Here is a 20777-nt window from a genome sequence, read left to right on the forward strand (position 1 = left end):
GAGGCTTTGAAATCTTAGAGAAATCTTTAATAAATCTGATATAAAACCCGACATGACCAAGAACACTACGAATACCTTTAACATCCCTAGGATAGGGCATCTTCTCAATTGCTTCAACTTTAGCTCTATCAACTTCAATACCTCTCTCGGAAATTTTATGTCCCAATACAATTCCTTCATTAACCATAAAGTGGCATTTCTCCCAATTAAGAACAAGGTTAGTTTTTTCACATCTCTGCAATACTTTATCAAGGTTTCGCAAGAAATTATCAAAAGAATTCCCATAGACAGAAAAATCATCCATGAATACCTCTACAATACTCTCACAAAAGCCATGAAAAATAGCAGACATGCATCTTTGAAAAGTAGCAAGAGCATTACATAAACCAAAAGGCATACGCCTATAAGCATAAGTTCCATAGGGACAAGTGAAAGTGGTTTTCTCTTGATCTTTAGTTTTAACAGCAATTTGTGAAAACCCGGAATAACCATCAAGAAAGCAAAAATGAGTATTTTTAGACAACCTTTCTAACATTTGATCAATAAATGGTAAAGGGTAATGATCTTTCTTAGTAACCTTATTAACTTTTCGATAATCAATGCACATTCTATACCCTACAACTACTCTTTGAGGGATGAGCTCATCATTATCATGAGGCACAACAGTCATTCCTCCTTTCTTAGGAACACAATGCACATGACTAACCCATCTACTATCAGCAATAGGATATATAATACCAGCTTTAAGAAGTTTTAATACCTCATTCCTTACCACATCCTTCATCTTTGGAATTAGACGATGTTGATGTTCAACAACAGGCTTTGCATCATCTTCCATATTGATAGCATGTTGGCAAATAGAGGGAGAAATCCCCTTCAAGTCATCAAGAGTATAGCCAATAGCTCCTCGGTGTTTCTTCAATATTTCCAATAACCTTTCTTCCTCAATATCTGAAAGCTTAGACCTAATAATAACAGGATATATTTTCTTATCATCAATATGAGCATACTTAACATTATCAGGCAATGGTTTTAAATCAAAAACAGGATCTTCCTTTGGTGGTGGTGTTGTACCTAGATCTTCAACAGACAAGTCATGTTTCAGAATAGGTTGACGAAGGAAAATTTCATCAAGCTCACTTATTTCTTCCCTAAAGACTTCACTCTCACTATTCTCCAAATGTTGCTGCAAAGGATTATTAGGAGCAAGAGCAATAGACGCACACTGTTCAACTCTAAAATCATTATTAGGCAAATCAGCTTTATAAGGAGTTTTGGCAAATTTAGAGAAATTAAACTCATAAGATTCACCAACAAAATTAGTAACAATCTTTTCCTTCTTGCAATCTATAACAGCTCCACAAGTATTTAGGAAAGGTCTACCAAAAATGATAGGACAATACTTACTAGCAGCAGAACCAAGTACCAAAAAGTCAGCAGTATATTTAATCTTACCACATAGAACTTCCACATCTCGAATAATACCAATAGGAGAGATAGTTTCTCTATTAGCTAGCCGAATAACCACATCAATATCTTCAAGTTCACAAGAACCAATCTCATGCATGATCTCCGTATAAAGCTCATAATGAATGGCGCTAATACTTGCACCAATATCGCATAAACCATAATAACAATGATCACCAATTCTAACAGAGAGCATAGGAACACTAGCTTTCCTAGACTTATTAGGATGCGAAACAATATTAGAAGCATCTTCACAGAAAATAATATGACCATCTTCTACATTTTCAGTCACAAGATCTTTAACTATTGCAACAGCACGTTCAACCTTTATTTGTTCTTCGGGTTCTATAGGTTTCTTTGCACTTTTATTAACCGCACTAGATATAACAGAGTACTCCTTCATTTTAGCAGGGAAAGGAGTTTTTTCAATATAAGCTTCAGGAAGAATATGATCAACAGTTTCAATTATAGCACATTTATTTATAGATGAATCAACTTTATCTTTATAAGGTTCATGATACTTATCAAAATTCTTCCTAGGCAATTCAAAGTGAGATGCAAAAGCTTTATAGAAATTTGCAACTACTTGAGAATAAAGACCATAAGTAGCACTCATATTACGAAATTTATCAGTATCCATAAAAACTTCAATGCATTTATAATCATAGTTTATACCTGACTCTCTATCTTTGTCGTTCTCCCATCCTTCAGTATTCTCCTAGATCCGATCAAGAAGGTCCCTTTTAAACTCTTCTTTGTTGCGTGTAAATGATCCGAACAAGAAGTATCCAGACAAAGTCTTATCTTGAAAAGACAATCTTGCATAGAAATTATCAAGAATAATATTACCAGGAAGCTCATGAATGGGGCATTTGAGCATTAAAGACTTCAATCTCCTCCAAGCTTGGGCAATACTTTCTCCATCATGAGGCCAGGAATTATATATGCGGTTCCGATCTTTGTGAATTTCACTTGGAGGATAGAATTTGGAATAAAATAAAGGCACAATGTCCTCCCAATTAAGAGAATCCCTATTCTTCAACAATTTATACCGATGCGCTGCCTTACCGGACAGCGATATAGAGAATAGTTTCTTCCTAACTTCATCCATAGCAATACCCGCACATTTGAATAACCCGCATAATTCATGTAAAAACAAGTAAATGATCACCAGGATGGACAGTTCCATCCCCTTCATAGCGGTTATCCACAACACGTTCAATAATTTTCATAGGTATTTTGTATGGAACCTCGCTCTCACTCGGCGCCTCATCCACTACCCTTCGGTGGTAGTAGATTTCCCAAAGAGGAATTCAAGAGAAGACCTCTCCATAATGATTTATAGCAACGAGCGGAAATAAAAACAGCACGTACGAGTAAAAAGTTTCCCTTACCAATTCCACTTACCAATAGCGCTTCACTCCCCGGCAACGGCGCCAGAAAATAGTCTTGATGACCCACAAGTATAGGGGGTGTATCGTAGTACTTTCGATAAATAAGAGCGTCGAGCCCAATGAGGAGCAGAAGGTGTTGACAAGCAGTTTCGATGAAGGATTCACTTTAAATGCTCACAAACAAGTATTCTGGGGGTTTTGATATAGCAGATGAATAAAATACAAGTAAGTAAAGTGCGAGAGAAATAATTGCAGCGAGTGGCCCAATCCTTTTTAGCACAAAGGACAAGCCGGTTTGTTTACTTATAGTGACCAAACGTTCTTGAGGACACACGGGAATTTAGTCTAGTGCTTTCGCTTCATATAGCTGATTAATCTTCATTGTTTTGATAAGTGTTGTGTGGGTGAACCTATGCTAATGTACCGCCCTTCCTAGGACTAATACATACTTGTGATTATACCCCTTGCAAGCATCCGCAACTACAAGAAAGTAATTAAGATAAATCTAACCACAGCCTTAAACTCGAGATCCTGATATCCCTCCGATGTCTACGGGAGCTTCTATTCTTGTAGACAGTGTTGGGCCTCCAAGAGCAGAGGTTTGTAGAACAACGAGCAGTTTTCCCTTAAGTGGATCACCCAAGGTTTATCGAACTCGGGGAGGAAGAGGTCAAAGATATCCCTCTCATGCAACCACTGCAACCACAAAGCAAGAAGTCTCTTGTGTCCCCAACACACCTAATAGGTGCACTAGTTCGGCGAAGAGATAGTGAAATACAGGTGGTATGAATGAATATGAGCAGTAGTAACGGCGCCGAAAAATAGCTTGCTCGGCGTGTAGTTGATGGTGGTAATATGGTAGCGTAGTAACGCATGATAAAACGAGTAAACAAGCAGCGATAGCGATATTTAGGAACAAGGCCTAGGGAATAGACTTTCACTAGTGGACACTCTCAACTTTGATCACATAACGGAATAGATAGATGCATACTCTACACTCTCTTGTTGGATGATGAACACATTGCGTAGGATTACACGAACCCTCAATGCCGGAGTTAACAAGCTCCACAATTCAATGTTCATATTTAAATAACCTTAGAGTGCATGAAAGATCAACAAGACTAAACCAAGTACTAACATAGTATGCACACTGTCACCTTCACACTATGTAGGAGGAATAGATCACATTAATACCATCATAGCAATAGTTAACTTCATAATCTACAAGAGATCATAATCATAGCATACACCAAGTACTAACACGGATGCACACACTGTCACCATTACACCGTGTAGGAGGAATAAACTACTTTAATAACATTGCTAGAGTGGCACATAGATAAATTGTGATACAAAACACATTGCAATCATAAAGAGATATAAATAAGCACTTCACTATGCCATTCATAACAGTGAATAAGTATTCTGTGAAATATAGCCTAAGAGACCCACACGGTGCACACACTGTCACCTTTACACACGTGGGACAAGGAGTCTCCGGAGATCACATAAGTAAAACTCACTTGACTAGCATAATGACATCTAGATTACAAGCATCATCATATGAATCTCAATCATGTAACGCAGCTCATGAGATTATTGTATTGAAGCACATAGGAGAGAGATTAACCACATAGCTACCGAGTACGGCCCGAGCCTCGATGGAGAACTACTCCCTCCTCATGGGAGACAGCAGCGTTGATGAAGATGGCGGTGGTGTCGATGGAGGAGCCTTCCGGGGGCACTTCCCCGTCCCGGCGGCGTGCCGGAACAGAGACTCCTGTCCCCCAGATCTTGGCTTCGCGATGGCGGCGGCTCTGGAAGGTTTCTCATACCGTGGTTTTTTCGTATCGAAGTTTTAGGTCCAGGGGCATCTTATAGGCGAAGAGGCGGCGTCAGAGGGTCGAAGAGGCGGCGACACCATAGGGTGGCGCGGGCCACCCCCAGGCCGCGCCGGCCTATGGTCCCGTGGGCCTCGTGCCCCTCTCCGGCGGTTCTCGGGTGTTCCGGATGCTTCCGGGCAAAATAGGATGCTCGGGTCTTGATTTCGTCCGATTCCGAGAATATTTCCTTACTAGGATTTCGGAACCAAAAACAGCAGAAAACAGGAACTGGCCCTTCGGCATCTCGTCAATAGGTTAGTTCCGGAAAACGCATAAATATGACATAAAGTATGCATAAAACATGTAGATATCATCAATAATGTGACATGGAACACAAGAAATTATCGATACGTCTGAGACGTATCAGCATCCCCAAGCTTAGTTCCTGCTCGTCCCGAGCAGGTAAACGATAACAAAGATAATTTCTGGAGTGACATGCCATCATAAACTTGATCATATTGTAAACATATGTAATGAATGCAGCGATCAAAACAATGGTAATGACATGAGTAAACAACTGAATCATAAAGCAATGACTTTTCATGAATAGCACTTTCAAGACATGCATCAATAAGTCTTGCATAAGAGTTAATTCATAAAGCAATAATTTAAAGTAAAGACATTGAAGCAACACAATGGAAGATTAAGTTTCAGCGGTTGCTTTCAACTTGTAACATGTATATCTCATGGATAATTGTCAATGCAAAGCAATATAACAAGTGCAATAAGCAAGTATGTAAGAATCAATGCACAGTTCACACAAGTGTTTGCTTCTTGAGGTGGAGAGAGATAGGCGAACTGACTCAACATAAAAGGTAAAAGAATGGTCCTTCAAAGAGGAAAGCATCGATTGCTATATTTGTGCTAGAGCTTTGGTTTTGAAAACATAAGGAGAGCATAAAAGTAAAATTTTGAGAGGTGTTTGTTGTTGTCAACGAATGGTAGTGGGCACTCTAACTACCTTATCAACCAGACTTTCAAGAGCGGCTCCCATGAAGGACGTTATCTCTACCGAGCAAGGTAGATCATCCCTGTTCTCTTTTGTTTACACATGTACTTTAGTTTAGTTTTTCTTTATTTATGGATGACACTCCTCCCAACCTTTTGCTTACACAAGTCATGGCTAACCGAATCCTCGGGTGCCTTCCAACATTCACATACCATGAAGGAGTGTCTATTTGCAAAATTAAGTTGCTTACTGATGAATCAGAGCAAAACATGTAAAGAGAATTATTAATGAAAGTTAATTAATTGGGGTCGGGAACCCCATTGCCGACTCTTTTTGCAAAATTATTGGATAAGCGGATGTGCCACTAGTCCATTGTGAAAGTCTGTCAAAAGTAAATGACAAGATCGAAAGATAAAACACCACATACTTCCTCATGAGCTATAAAACATTGACACAAATAAGAGGTGATAAATTTTGAATTATTTAAAGGTAGCACTCAAGCAATTTACTTTGGAATGGCGGAGAAATACCATGTAGTAGGTAGGTATGGTGGACACAAATGGCATAGTGGTTGGCTCAAGGATTTTGGATGCATGAGAAGTATTCCCTCTCGATACAAGGTTTAGGCTAGCAAGGTTATTTGAAACAAACACAAGGATGAACCAGTGCAGCAAAACTCACATAAAAGACATATTTTAAACATTATAAGACTCTACGCCGTCTTCCTTGTTGTTCAAAACTCAATACTAGAAATTATCTAGACCTTAGAGAGACCAATTATGCAAACCAAATTTTAGCAAGCTCTATATATTTCTTCATTAATGGGTGCAAAGTATATGATGCAAGAGCTTAAACATGAGCACAACAATTGCCAAGTATCAAGTTATTCAAGACATTTTACCAATTACTACATGTAGCATTTTCCGTTTCCAACCATATAAAAATGAACGAAGCAGTTTTAACCTTCGCCATGAACACTAAAAGATAAAGCGAAGAACACATGTGTTCATATGAACCAGCGCAGCGTGTCTCTCTCCCACACAAGCATGTATTTATTCAGAGAATGAAAATAACAAAACAAAAATAAAAGCACACAGACGCTCCAAGTAAAGTACATAAGATGTGACCGAATAAAAATATAGTTTCAAGAGAAGGAACTCGATAATTTGTCGATGAAGAAGGGGATGCCTTGGGCATCCCCAAGCTTAGATGCTTGAGTCTTCTTGAAATATGCAGGGGTGAACCACCGGGGCATCCCCAAGCTTAGAGCCTTCACTCTTCTTGATCATAGTATATCATCCTCCTCTCTTGACCCTTGAAAACTTCCTCCACACCAAACTCGAAACAAACTCATTAGAGGGTTAGTGCATAATAAAAGTTCACATGTGCAGAGGTGACACAATCATTCTTAACACTTCTGGACATTGCACAAAGCTACTGGAAAATAATGAAACAAAGAAATCCATCCAACATAGTAAAAGAGGCAATGCGAAATAAAAGGCAGAATCTGTCAAAACAGAACTGTCCGTAAAGACGAATTTTAAAAGGGCACCAGACTTGCTCAAATGAAAATTCCCAAATTGAATGAAAGTTGCGTACATATCTGAGGATCACTCACGTAAATTGGCATAATTTTATGAGTTACCTACAGAGAATTAGGCCCATATTCGTGACAGCAAAGAAATCTGTAACTGCGCAGTAATCCAAATCTAGTATGAACCTTACTATCAAAGACTTTACTTGGCACAATAATGTAACAAAACTAAGATAAGGAGAGGTTGATACAGTAGTAACAACTTCCAAGACACAAATATAAAACAAAGTACTGTATTAAAAAAAACACATGGGTTATCTCCCAAGAAGTTCTTTCTTTACAGCCATTAAGATGGGCTCAGCAGTTTTAATGATGCACTCGCAAGAAATAGTAGTTGAAGCAAAAGAGAGCATCAAGAGGCAAATTCAAAACAAATTTAAGTCTAACATGCTTCCTATGCATAGGGATCTTGTAAATAAACAAGTTCATGAAGAGCAAAGTGACAAGCATAGGAAGATAAAACAAGTGTAGCTTCAAAAATTTCAGCATATAGAGAGGTGTTTTAATAACATGAAAATTTCTACAACCATATTTTCCTCTCTCATAATAACTTTCAGTAGCAACATGAGCAAACTCAACAATATAACTATCACATAAAGCATTCTTATCACGAGTCTAATGCATAAAATTATTACTCTCCACATAAGCATAATCAATTTTATTAGTTGTAGTGGGAGCAAATTCAACAAAGTAGCTGTCATTATTATTCTCATCAAGTGTAGGAGGCATAGTATAATAACAACAAAATTTACTCTCCATAGTAGGTGGCACCAAAAGACCACTATCATTATAATCATCATAAATAGGAGGCAAAGTATCATCAAAGAAAATTTTCTCCTCAATGCTTGGGGGACTAAAAAGATCATGAAAACCAGCTTCCCCAAGCTTAGAACTTTCTATATCATTATCAACAATGGTGTTCAAAGCGTTCATACTTATATTACTACCCAGCATGCAAATAAGATTTCATAGGTTTTTTAATTTTCGCATCAAACAATCCATGTTTTAAATCAGGAAATAGGATAAGAAGCTCATTCTTGTCCATTATGCCAAACTAGTGTTTAACAAGAAACAAAAAGATGCAATTGCAGGATCTAAAGGAAATAGCTTCGAGTACTTACAACGGCGAAAATAGCTTAATAGCCGAGATCCGGAGTGTGAGTACCTTTTACCTTTCCTCCCCGGCAACGGCGCCAGAAAATAGCTTGATGTCTACGGGAGCTTCTATTCTTGTAGACAGTGTTGGGCCTCCAAGAGCAGAGGTTTGTAGAACAGCAGCAGTTTTCCCTTAAGTGGATCACCCAAGGTTTATCGAACTCAGGGAGGAAGAGGTCAAAGATATCCCTCTCATGCAACCCTGCAACCACAAAGCAAGAAGTCTCTTGTGTCCCAACACACCTAACAGGTGCACTAGTTCGGCGAAGAGATAGTGAAATACAGGTGGTATGAATGAATATGAGCAGTAGTAACGGCGCCGTAAAATAGCTTGCCGGCGTGTAGTTGATGGTGGTAATATGGTAGCGATAGTAACGCAGATAAAACAGTAAACAAGCAGCGATAGCAGATATTTAGGAACAAGGCCTAGGGAATAGACTTTCACTAGTGGACACTCTCAACTTTGATCACATAACGGAATAGATAGATGCATACTCTACACTCTCTTGTTGGATGATGAACACATTGCGTAGGATTACACGAACCCTCAATGCCGGAGTTAACAAGCTCCACAATTCAATGTTCATATTTAAATAACCTTAGAGTGCATGAAAGATCAACAAGACTAAACCAAGTACTAACATAGTATGCACACTGTCACCTTCACACTATGTAGGAGGAATAGATCACATTAATACCATCATAGCAATAGTTAACTTCATAATCTACAAGAGATCATAATCATAGCATACACCAAGTACTAACACGGATGCACACACTGTCACCATTACACCGTGTAGGAGGAATAAAACTACTTTAATAACATTGCTAGAGTGGCACATAGATAAATTGTGATACAAAACACATTGCAATCATAAAGAGATATAAATAAGCACTTCACTATGCCATTCATAACAGTGAATAAGTATTCCGTGAAATATAGCCTAAGAGACCCACACGGTGCACACACTGTCACCTTTACACACGTGGGACAAGGAGTCTCCGGAGATCACATAAGTAAAACTCACTTGACTAGCATAATGACATCTAGATTACAAGCATCATCATATGAATCTCAATCATGTAACGCAGCTCATGAGATTATTGTATTGAAGCACATAGGAGAGAGATTAACCACATAGCTACCGGTACAGGCCCGAGCCTCGATGGAGAACTACTCCCTCCTCATGGGAGACAGCAGCGTTGATGAAGATGGCGGTGGTGTCGATGGAGGAGCCTTCCGGGGGCACTTCCCCATCCCGGCGGCGTGCCGGAACAGAGACTCCTGTCCCCCAGATCTTGGCTTCGCGATGGCGGCGGCTCTGGAAGGTTTCTCGTACCGTGGTTTTTTCGTATCGAAGTTTTAGGTCCAGGGGCTTCTTATAGGCGAAGAGGCGGCGTCAGAGGGTCGAAGAGGCGGCGACACCATAGGGTGGCGCGGGCCACCCCCAGGCCGCGCCGGCCTATGGTCCCGTGGGCCTGTGCCCCCTCTCTGGCGGTTCTCGGGTGTTCCGGATGCTCCCGGGCAAAATAGGATGCTTGGGTCTTGATTTCGTCCGATTCCGAGAATATTTCCTTACTAGGATTTCGGAACCAAAAACAGCAGAAAACAGAAGCCGGCCCTTCGGCATCTCGTCAATAGGTTAGTTCCGGAAAACGCATAAATATGACATAAAGTATGCATAAAACATGTAGATATCATCAATAATGTGACATGGAACACAAGAAATTATCGATACGTCTGAGACGTATCACCCTCCTGCACCGATATATCAACGGGGGTTTAGGTTTCTGTCACTCCGGCAACCCCGCAATTGGCAAACGAATACAAGATGCATTCCCCTAGGCCCATAAATGGTGAAGTGTCATGTAGTCGACGTTCACACGACACCACTAGAAGAATAACACCACAACTTAAATATCACAACATTGAATACTAACCAACATAATTCACTACTAACATTTAGACTTCACCCATGTCCTCAAGAACTAAACAAACTACTCACGAGACATCATATGGAACATGATCGGAGGTGATATGATGATGAATAACAATCTGAACATAAACCTTGGTTCAATAGTTTCACTCAATAGCATCAATAACAAGTAGAAATCAACACCGGGAGAGTTTCCCCTATCAAACAATCAAGATCAAACCCAAATTGTTACAGCGGTGACGAAGTGCAGCGGTGGAGATGGCGGTGATGATGATGGTGATGATGATGGAGATGATGTACAGCTCGATGACGTTGACGATGGCGTCGATTTCCCCCTCCGGGAGGGAATTTCCCCGACAGATTTCAGCCTGCCGGAGAGCTCTTTTCTCTCTGGTGTTCTCCGCCCCGCAGAGGCGGCTGTGACTCTTCGCGACTATCCCCCGGGGCTTAGGTTTTCGGGACGAAGATGTACGCGAAGAAAAGGAGGCGAGAGGGGGCTGTGGGCCCCCTCCTCACAGGGCGGCGCGGCCAGGCCTTGGGCCGCGCCGGCCTATGAGGTGGGCCCACCTCGGGTCCCCTCGGCTCCCCCTTCTGGCTCCCTTCGTCTCCTGGAAAAATAGGATTTTTCATATAATTTCCGTCAACTGTTGATCTTCCGAAATATTGCATTATGACGGTGCTTTTTCCAGCAGAATCCTGGCTCCGGTGCGCGATCCTCAAATAATCATGAAACATGCAAAATAGATGAAATAACATAAGTATCATCTCAAAATATGAAATATATCAATGAATAACAGCAAATTATGATATAAAATAGTGATGCAAAATGGACGTATCACTACCCAGCTTTCTCTGCCCATCTTCACAACCTGGGTACAACAATTTGTGGTGGTCCTCTAACATCTTGTCGAACTGCAACCTCTCTTTATCTGTGCCACAGTCTCTCCTTGCATCAGAAACGACGAAGATCATCATCAACATGATCATCTTGTGCCCGTTCTTCACCTTCTTCTTCTTCATTGTCTTCCATTGCGGTATCATCGTATTCGGAGAACATAGATCGGTACTGGTCATCGTTATCTTGTTCTTCATCGTTGTCTTTCATCATAACCCCTTCTTCTCCGTGCTTGGCCCAAACATTATAGCTGGACATGAATCCGAACCGAAGCAGGTGGCTCTTAATGTCTCTTGAGCAAGAGTAATCCTTCTCATTCTTACATTTCAGACATGGACAACACATAAAACCTTGCTTCGACTTGTTGGCCTCGGCCACAAGCAGGAAAGATTTCACGCCCTCTTTGAAAGCGGGAGCACATCGATTACCGTACATCCATGGATGACTCATCTGCATCATAAATACAATTATGTATTAGTATCACCTTGCTAAAATTAGTATTGTACGGACTATGTATACGAGAAAATAGTTGCTAACCTTTTAGGATCAAAAAGAGGAGAAATCTTATCAAATTAAATCAAGTGGCATCCTCACAAAGATTTCATCAAACACCTCTTGTGCACATGAAGAAAAAAAGAGCTAGCATAAACCTCCACCTTTAATGATATGTATCAATTTTATGTTCGTCAAAGATTATTATAAGAGATGTTATTTCCATACCAAGAGTTGAGAATGCACATGTGTTGTCGATTATACTCAAGCCACATTTTCTAACAATTCAATTTGTACTCTAGAAGTTTCCGTAATTGCACTTACATAAAAAAATACACTAAAAACACTACTAAGATATGTGTTCGACTATACGATTTAGAGAGATCTATCATATTATTCATGAATATCAAAAAGTTATATAGTAACATATACCTGGAAACACGCAAAATTTATACACTACATAGTTTATGCAACTGCGAAAAAATATTTCAAGAGAAATTTTACTACAACATACTTCAGTTTAGCACAAGCAGTTTTGTAGTGAAATACATCACAACTATATCGCAAATAACACAATAACTAATGTTTTGGAATATTTTATATGGTTAACTGTCATTTAATTAATAAAAATGTACTTATTATGATTAAATAAGAATTATAAATGTTTAGTATAAAACATATTCATTTTGTTAGGTAAGCCGATGAGGCCCATAGTTTCGTTGACTAAAGCTTACCAAGACCCCCAATGACCTTCGAGCACCCGCCGACCATGCTAAGTAATGGGCGACCAACCTACTGCTTTGATGTCTGTTTGATCTTGACTTGGAGTGTCTCTAATTTCAATATGTGATGTGTTTTGTGTGATTAAAACAGAAGGTTGACCTAGCCGCGACATATAGCTTCCGGTGAAAAAGTGTGAGTTTCAGTTTGACACTTCATTTTGCTTTTCCTAGAGTTATGGTGTAGGGGCAAACGATGTTCAGAACCACATTAAGCTATATGATGCTCAATCACCTCTCGATTGTATCGACACTTGCTTGTGTGTGTGCAATGAATTCAAGTACTTAGCTATATGCAAACGAAGTAGCTCCATGTCCTTATCTATAAGAGGAATTATGGTAGTACAAGAAAAATGTTGATACGAGGTGGAACACAATTAGACGGAGTTCTTCTATGGGTCAGGATGAGCGTCATCCGATATCAAATCCATCAATCCCCTACTATGTGGGTCGTATAATTGGGTTGTTTTCGTCTGTCCAATTGAATCGTTGTATTTTTTCGAGGGAAATCGAATCATTGCGTTGACTTCTCCCACGGAACCAAATTGTCGTTGTGTTTTTTTTTTGTCGGTGCGGAACACTAACTTGTTAACTTGTTGACAAGTAATAACATTAAATACAAATGCCTTTGGTACGTGCGGGAGACAACAGGAGGCGACGGAAAAAGGCACAAAATCCATTTAGGGTTCCGTTCTCCTCGCCGGTGATGCCGCCGGTCCGATCCATCTCCGGTGGTCTTGGGGCCTTGCAGGTGTGGTGGACCATGGCTCCTCGCCGGAGGGGCAGTTTTCGTTCTTAATTTAGTTTGCTTTTCAGTCTCTTTTTTGAGATGGTGAGGTGGCGGCTACATTCTGAAGTCGAGTAAGGTCCCCCCGCCCTATCCTTGCTCCGATGGTGCATCTAGCGCTAACAGAAGACGCGTGGAGTTGTGTTCCCGTCGGATCTCGTGGGATTCGATCAGTTTTCATGTTTGTTAGTGTGGTTTTATGTCAGTCTCTTCCGATCTAGTTGTCATTATTGGCGATGGTTGCTGCTCTGGTGCGCCGGTCCTTTGGGACCTTAGCACGATGACCTACTACAACAAGCTCTACTACGACAAGCTTTGCCTGACTCCAGCGACGCAGGGGCGAGGACAGCGGCGCGTCTTCGGCTCGTGCTAGTTTCTGTAGTCGTCGCTAGGTGGTCCGAGTACCAATTTATAATTTTCTTTACTTTTTAAGCTATTTGTACTAATGTTGATGATTATTAATAGATCAATAGATTTCTCGCAAAAAAATAAAATACAAAGACCTTCTTTGTACAAACTAAAATGGCTTGTAGGATTTTTTTCACCACTCCCTGTCACCATGGAATGATATTGGCCGGGCATTGTTTCGATTTTGCTACTCCGTTCGGAAAGAAATCACTCCCTCTATCTATTAATAGATATCGGTAAATTTGTTTAAATTTAGGTGTATCTATGAGAGTGTCTAGGTACATTGAATTTAGATAAACTTTTAACATCCAAAAATAGACAGAGGCAGTACTACTTACAACCTTCTAAAAAGATTTTTATTTTTTAAGAGAGGTTTGTAAGTTTTTTTTTATTGTTCTATACTATCTCCATCCCAAAGTTTAAGGTCTATTTTTTTTTTTTAGAAAGTCAAACGAAGTAAAGTTTGATTAAACTGTTAGAAGAATTTATGAACAAATATGATATTTTATAGGTACGATATGAAAAAATATTTTATTATCTATTGATTTTGTACTTTTCATGTTAAAGATTTTTGATAAAAACTTAGTCAAACTTAATGTACTCCTAACAGTTGGATGGAGGTAGTACTTTACCTCGGCCACCCTCGCCTTGGTCACGAACGGCCGACGGCGACACAGCTCTCAACGGCGCAGCAGAGACGTCCAGGAGGCAAGGACGGAACACCGAAGGAGGCATCGATCGGGTTCGAGGGCGCACACAGAATCCGTCTCCGCCCCGGCGATCTCCCTCTTTAACCCGGATCCGCGCACTTGTGTTCCGGAACGGGCCGGCAGCCACGCCACTCTTCTCCTCGCGTTTACTGGCGTGGAGCTGCCCTTTTTCTACCATCACAACACCGCCTGGAAATCGCCTGGGGAAGATTAATCTCTTGGTAAGTCTCAAAAATTTCCTTGTCTTTCTCAGCCCCGTGTTTGGAGATCTTGCGCAGCTTTTCCTGGATGCAACATAAGTCGATGCTTCTACTGCATGAATTTCGGCAGCTTTGCCTGTTCCGGGATTACACGAGTGCAGAACTCCCATCTTTTTTTTTCTCGACCACATAAGCAACCCCAATTCTGTTCCAACCCCCATCTTCGCCCAAAGATTGCCACCCTTTCATGCTTGGACTAACTTGTGGTCAACTGCAGATCAATTGTTCGGTCTAATGGCTAAGCGAATGAAGTCATGTCACAGAGCAGCAAAGCTGGCCCCAAAACGAAAACCAGTCATGTGTCAATTTGACAGTATTCCGGAGGTAGTAAACACTATTTTTTTGGCGTGAATCCGTCTTTATCATAGCAAACAGCTAGACATTAGCTAGTCACAATACTTTTTTCCAATCAAAGAGAGTACTTATACTATTTGCTTCTTGATGTACAGGATGTTCTGTTCATGATACTTCAGTTGTTACCGCTGAGAGATGCTATGCGTACCGGTGTTTTGGCTCAAAACTTGCTCCGAGCTTGGAGATTCTACCCTAATTTAGAGTTCACTACAAAGGCTCTGGGTCTGAACAGACGGGTGCACAAGGAAAGGAGGAGGGCAAAGTTTGTCAGGTGCGTTAACGGCATCGTACGACATCACGCTGGAACTGGGGTGAAGTCATTCGTCATCAAGCACAACCTCCACAATCACAAGTATGCCAATTATCTTGATCGTTGGATATACTTTGCAGTAAGTTCAGGCGCCAGAGAACTTACACTTGATCTGCGTCCAAGGCGGGTAATTCACCGTATCCAGTACACTTTCCCGTCCTCGAATTTTGCAGCTCCACAACCTACCTGTGTAGAGCATCTCAAGCTTTGCTATTGCTATTTGAGGCAGCCAGCATCATTCAGTGGCTTAAAAAACCTGAGGACACTTGATTTGAGCGTTGTATATATAACTCAAGAAGATCTAGAGAGCTTGTTGAGTTGTACCCTTTCTCTCGAACAGCTGAAGTTAAGTCGGTGCCCACAAATAGAGCATCTCAAGATCTCTGAGATGCTCTGTAAGCTAAACCACCTTGATATTCGGTTATGTCCGTTAAATACATTGGAAATCCGTGCTCGAAATCTGGTCACCTTTGACTACTGTGGATGGTCGAATTTCAAAACTGTAATATGTGAGGCATCTCTGTTGAAGGAGGCACGCTTTGAGTTGATTGCAGGGGATGCTGCAGATTATGCTCTTTCTGAACTTGCGCCTCTTATGCCTAATCTAGAGACACTGTATCTAGTTGGATATACCCAGGTTTGTAGGCCGAAACATCTTTTTATTAACTCTTGAATACTCTATCTTGACTATATTTCTTATGCAGATGATTATTCCAGCGAGGGATCCAACCAATAAATTTTCTTCCCTCAAGCACTTGGAGATGAAAATGGACATGTCATCAAGGAAACATGGTCTTCTCTGCCTTGTTTCGTTTCTTGATGCTGCCCCTTTTTTGGAAAAATTTATTGTGCACGTAAGTTCCTTATTTCACCGGTTTAATATTTTGAACAGAGAATGTTGGAAGGAAGAAAACTGTTAAAAACAATAGATGTTCAGTCATTTTATGAACTACTTCCTCCGTCCCAAAATACACGGCGTATAATTTCTGTCAAAAGTCAAAGCTTACTAAGTTTGGCCAAATATGTAGAAGGGAATATCAACATCTGCAATATTGAATAAATAAATTATGAAATATACCTTATGGTGGGTCTACCGTTATTGATTTGGTATTGGAGACTTCATCTTTTTGCATGTATACTTGCTCAAACATAGAATCATTGACTTCGACTAAATATATACGCAAAGTATTTTGGGACGACGGAGTACATACATAGAGAGTGTGCTAATGACTTCTAGGACCTAAACCATGTTTATTCCCGACCCGTTGGCCGCAAGTACTATCTGGTTTCTATGCGGTTGCTGGTTTGTTTACAGCAGTTAATTCCAAATCGGTCTATAAAGGTAACTCGGCTCAGTTACCGGATTATTTTGCGCATATGCGCTCAGCTAGTGTTTTGACCCTGAGTGTTGGTAATCTGACCAGGAACTTTTTTTCAAGAGCACACAAAACGCGTGCCATATTTTTATAGAATGTCGAGTTGTTATTTACAGGATGGTGCCCCTATCACCAATGATACAGGGCAGAGAAACACCAGACTCCTAAAAGAACTAAGCATGACTCTCTCACAAGTAAACCAAAAACACCAGTGACTCCTGCCCTAGCCATAGATCATTGCCTAAAGTATTAATGATCTTCGATTACAGGTTAATTTAGAGTATTTCTTGTCCCTGTTGTTGAAAACCATGCGTTACGGTTTTTCCATAGTGACCAGCACACTAGTGTGACCAGGGCAGCAAAGTTGTTCCTCCCCTTCTTGCTGAATCTCACTATTTCTTGGTTCCACCAACTCTCCATCTTATCTTCCTCACCAGGGGGTTCTGCGGTAGTATTGAGCCTATGCAGACAGGTGTGCGAAACTTGTCTACCATACACACATTGGGTGAAGATATGGTCGTTTGCATCTTCCTCTTGGAGGCACACGAAGCATGCTTCTTACTGATCTCTCAGGCCATGTCTAAATCTGTGCTCTGACATCCATATGCTGTATTGCAGCATGAGTCACATGTAGATTTGGTATTTGAGGGGAGCTCTGTTTTTCCATATACAGTCTGCTGCTTCAAACTGAATTAATCCATGATGAAGCAACCTGTAGGTGGACTTGGTTGAGTACTGAATTGAGGGTGACCATTGCCATACAAACTTGTCAGCCATGTTGGTGAGGCGAACTCCTGAAACCCTTGCTCACAGGTGCACACGCGGAAGCTTGCATCGTCAGATAGCTCTGAAGTCATGCCCGTGATCCATTGATTGTTCAGCAAAGCAGCTGCAACTGTTCTTGAATTGCGGGCCCTTGTGTTGACGAGTGCCGCGGCCAGGGGAGCCACATCCTGAACTGAAAGGCCATCGAGCCAGCGATCTTTTCAGAAGTAAACGCTGGTCTTGATGCAGCTGTTGAAAACTACCGTTGTTGCACTGTCCTTCAGCGATGGAAGACCTTGCCAAGGCCGCGAAGGGTCTGTCCTTTTCAACCACTCCCATCTGACTCGCAAAGCAAGACCCTGAAGCTTGAGGTTTTTAGCTCCTAATCCACTAAAACACTGTGGTTTGCACACTTGGTTCCACGCCACAAGGCACTGGCCACTATTGACTTCCTCGCCTGCCCAGAAGAATGACCGCTGCACTTCTCAGTTTCCTCCAGGAGTCAACACGCAGCATCTGCGATCAAGAGATGATGAGTCGGCTTCGCTGAGATAACAGCATTTATCAGGATCAATCTTCCCTCTCTGCCTATCAGACCCCTTCGCCAAGCCAGTATGAAAGCCATGACTGAATCCAGTAGTGGTTGCCACTCTATTTTTGTCAGAGGCCGTAAAGCTAACTGAAGCCCTAAATATTTGATGGGAAAATCCTTCCACGGACAGTTCAGAATCTCAGTGCCAATGTCCCCTACCAGGGTTGCTGTTGATTTGTTCTAGTTGAACCGCAGTCCTGATGCTTCTGCAAAGGCTGACAGAATTCCTTGAACCGACTCCAATTCAATTGCCAGCCACATCAAAGACAGACGATATCGAAAGTAGTCTTTTTCGCGGTGTGCTTCCCGATAGCAGTTGAAGCACGTCGCCTCCATGTCCAGTGCCTCCTGCCTGCCTTCCTGGAGCGACTTGCGCTAGGGCGGTGGCTGCTGCCACAGCCAGCCGGTCGTGGAGTCCTCCAGTCCCGGTCGGTGGAGCAGGAACCGAAGCACCTTCCACGCATGGGCTGCACGAGCGCGACGTGGACGAAGAGAGGCCCAGACCGGAGACGATCGGAAGTTGAAGTTCGCCATTCCGGCAGAACGCTGACGTCACCGACGCTGGGCTCAGAAGATCCTGGGCCTGTGGCCAGAACTGTGCGGCGCACCACTGGGGGAGAGGCTGAAGCGGCCATGGGCAGAGAGAGGGGGTTGCCCACATGTTCAGAGTGTAGTACTGTACTCTCGAATAAGCTGTGTGGTTGTGGCAGAGCTATTCTGCAAGGAGAGGTGATTTTCAGCGATGAAGAGAAGGGGCAGAGCCTCATCACCATGGAGGTTATGAACATGTGATCAGTAAGATGATGATTTACATTATGTGCCATAGACGATGAGATGCTACAAAATGTATAGTTCCCTCAAATGTCAAATCTATGTTTTGAGGTGGCAAAAAAAAGGGTTAACATGAAAATGTATCTGATCTAGCCTTTTGCTCGCACTTAATGGTGCAGCAACAATTTCTCTGGCATTATTTTGATTGTTCTACAGTTTTATATGTTGATTATAGATCTGCTCCAGTTGCCACTACGCTTGTCTTGAGTCCAAACACAACTTTTTGTCTGGAATTATGTCAGTCTTACTTGTGAAATTGATGCAGCTCTATGAAAATTTGGTGTATTATGGGGAGGAAGCAGCGCTGAGAAGGCTTGAGAAACGTGAACCACATAGAAAGCTCAAGGTTGCCAAGATGAGTGGGTACGCTGGAACCAAATCTAGCATTGAGCTCGCACTGCATATCTTGGAGAACTCAACTGCCCTTGAGTGCCTGATTCTGGATCCCAGGCGCGACAAATTTGCGTACAAATACACTTACTCTGATGACGTAAGTGAAGTTACCTGGAGACTATATCACCTTTTCATTTCCAAATACCTTGGAAAGTCGGTCCCCTCGTATGTTAGATTATCATCTTCCTAATCCTGGGATGTGAACGCACATCTTACGTGTATTAGGCTATGTATTTGTTTTCTTCTGCAACGTAGTGAAAGAATATTTCATGTGGATTATTTTTGAAAGAATTGTTTCATGTCGATTTATCTGTTCCCAGCAAGATAAATGAGCTAAGGATTCTTGTGGTTCCGGGGAATCCAACTACAGGAGAACAAGGAACGGGGAGATCTCCCCTTTTTTCGCCCGACTTTTTGATCTTAAACCTAAGAATGCTGGTTTTAAGAAGTGTGTATCACATTGACAGATACTTCGTTATTAATTTCGCAAAAAAGATACTTCATTATTTAAAAAAATGATGGTATACGCAATGGAACAGTCTTCTAGCTAGACACAACTTTGATACATCTTTAAAATCCTTGCCTGACAGCGTCACACATGGATGCAACGAACTACATGTGTTTTGGACCTTCTTGTGAGTTTCAGTATCCTGGTAAAATCTCGGCTGAATCTCGAGCATTATTAAGAATCTGAGTAATCTCGAGCTGGATAAGAATCAAATGACTTATAAGTAAAGGAATTTTAAATAGTATTTATGGTATCTGTTAGAAATTGGATGAAAACTTTGCATAGATAGTGTACATCCAGATATGCTATGTTCACATACAACATTTTGTGAGAAAGTGACAATTTTTATGGGCTTTGTAAAAAAGACAAAAAAATATTTATCGTGAGATTTTTTGACATTTTAAAATATAATATTTAAGGAGTGGGTGCATCTACATATGTGAGCCAAAATGGATTTCCGGTTAATAGTTTGTTTTTCTGTGGAAGTCGTCACTTTGAAGGCATGGAGCATATGGATTGCTAGGAACAAATATTTCGAGGAGGCGATTCAACTTTCCATAAGTGGAAAAGCAACATATATGCACGAGCTGGCCATGGTTGGTAATAGAGGTAGATGAAAGTACGCAAGTAATTGTAGTGATTGCTTATGTAGCCAACAATAGTTCAGTTTTTCAATCCCTTTGTAGTACTTATACACAACTTTATATCGGAAAAAATTGCACTAGTGAAATTGCATGCTCTTTCACCTAAAAAGCTCTGGGAAAGATGCTGAGAAACCTCAAGTTTTTTTTTAAAAAAAATGGGGGCAAAAGCTTTGCCCCATTCGATTAATTGATTAATTAAGGAGAAGAATTTTGACAAGATTGTCCGAACAAGAACAACAAAAAGTACATGGGACTACTCTCCCGGCATGATTTTGCCCAAGTGCTTAGCATCCG

The 20777-nt window shown here is 41.2% G+C and overlaps 1 protein-coding gene across 1 annotated transcript; it reads left to right on the forward strand.

The window, feature by feature from the left end:
- The first annotated feature begins 14512 nt into the window (after positions 1 to 14512).
- LOC124683203 (putative F-box protein At3g44060) lies at positions 14513 to 19608 on the forward strand. Its single transcript, XM_047217765.1, has 5 exons — positions 14513 to 14671; positions 14928 to 15034; positions 15160 to 16011; positions 16079 to 16228; positions 19204 to 19608. Exons 2-5 carry the CDS (start codon positions 14945 to 14947, stop codon positions 19519 to 19521), a joined length of 1410 nt encoding a protein of 469 aa, XP_047073721.1. The 5' UTR covers positions 14513 to 14671; positions 14928 to 14944; the 3' UTR covers positions 19522 to 19608.
- The last annotated feature ends 1169 nt before the right edge of the window (positions 19609 to 20777 follow it).

This window comes from Lolium rigidum, chromosome 1 (genome assembly GCF_022539505.1).
Source record: "Lolium rigidum isolate FL_2022 chromosome 1, APGP_CSIRO_Lrig_0.1, whole genome shotgun sequence".
Taxonomy (NCBI): domain Eukaryota; kingdom Viridiplantae; phylum Streptophyta; class Magnoliopsida; order Poales; family Poaceae; genus Lolium; species Lolium rigidum.

Coding starts and splice junctions, on each gene's coding strand:
- LOC124683203 (XM_047217765.1), top strand. CDS start 14,945: ATGGCTAAGCGAATGAAGTCATGTCACAGAGCAGCAAAGCTGGCCCCA. Junction 15,035..15,159: donor AATTTGACAGTATTCCGGAG/GTAGTAAACACT, acceptor CTTGATGTACAG/GATGTTCTGTTCATGATACT. Junction 16,229..19,203: donor TGGAAAAATTTATTGTGCAC/GTAAGTTCCTTA, acceptor AAATTGATGCAG/CTCTATGAAAATTTGGTGTA.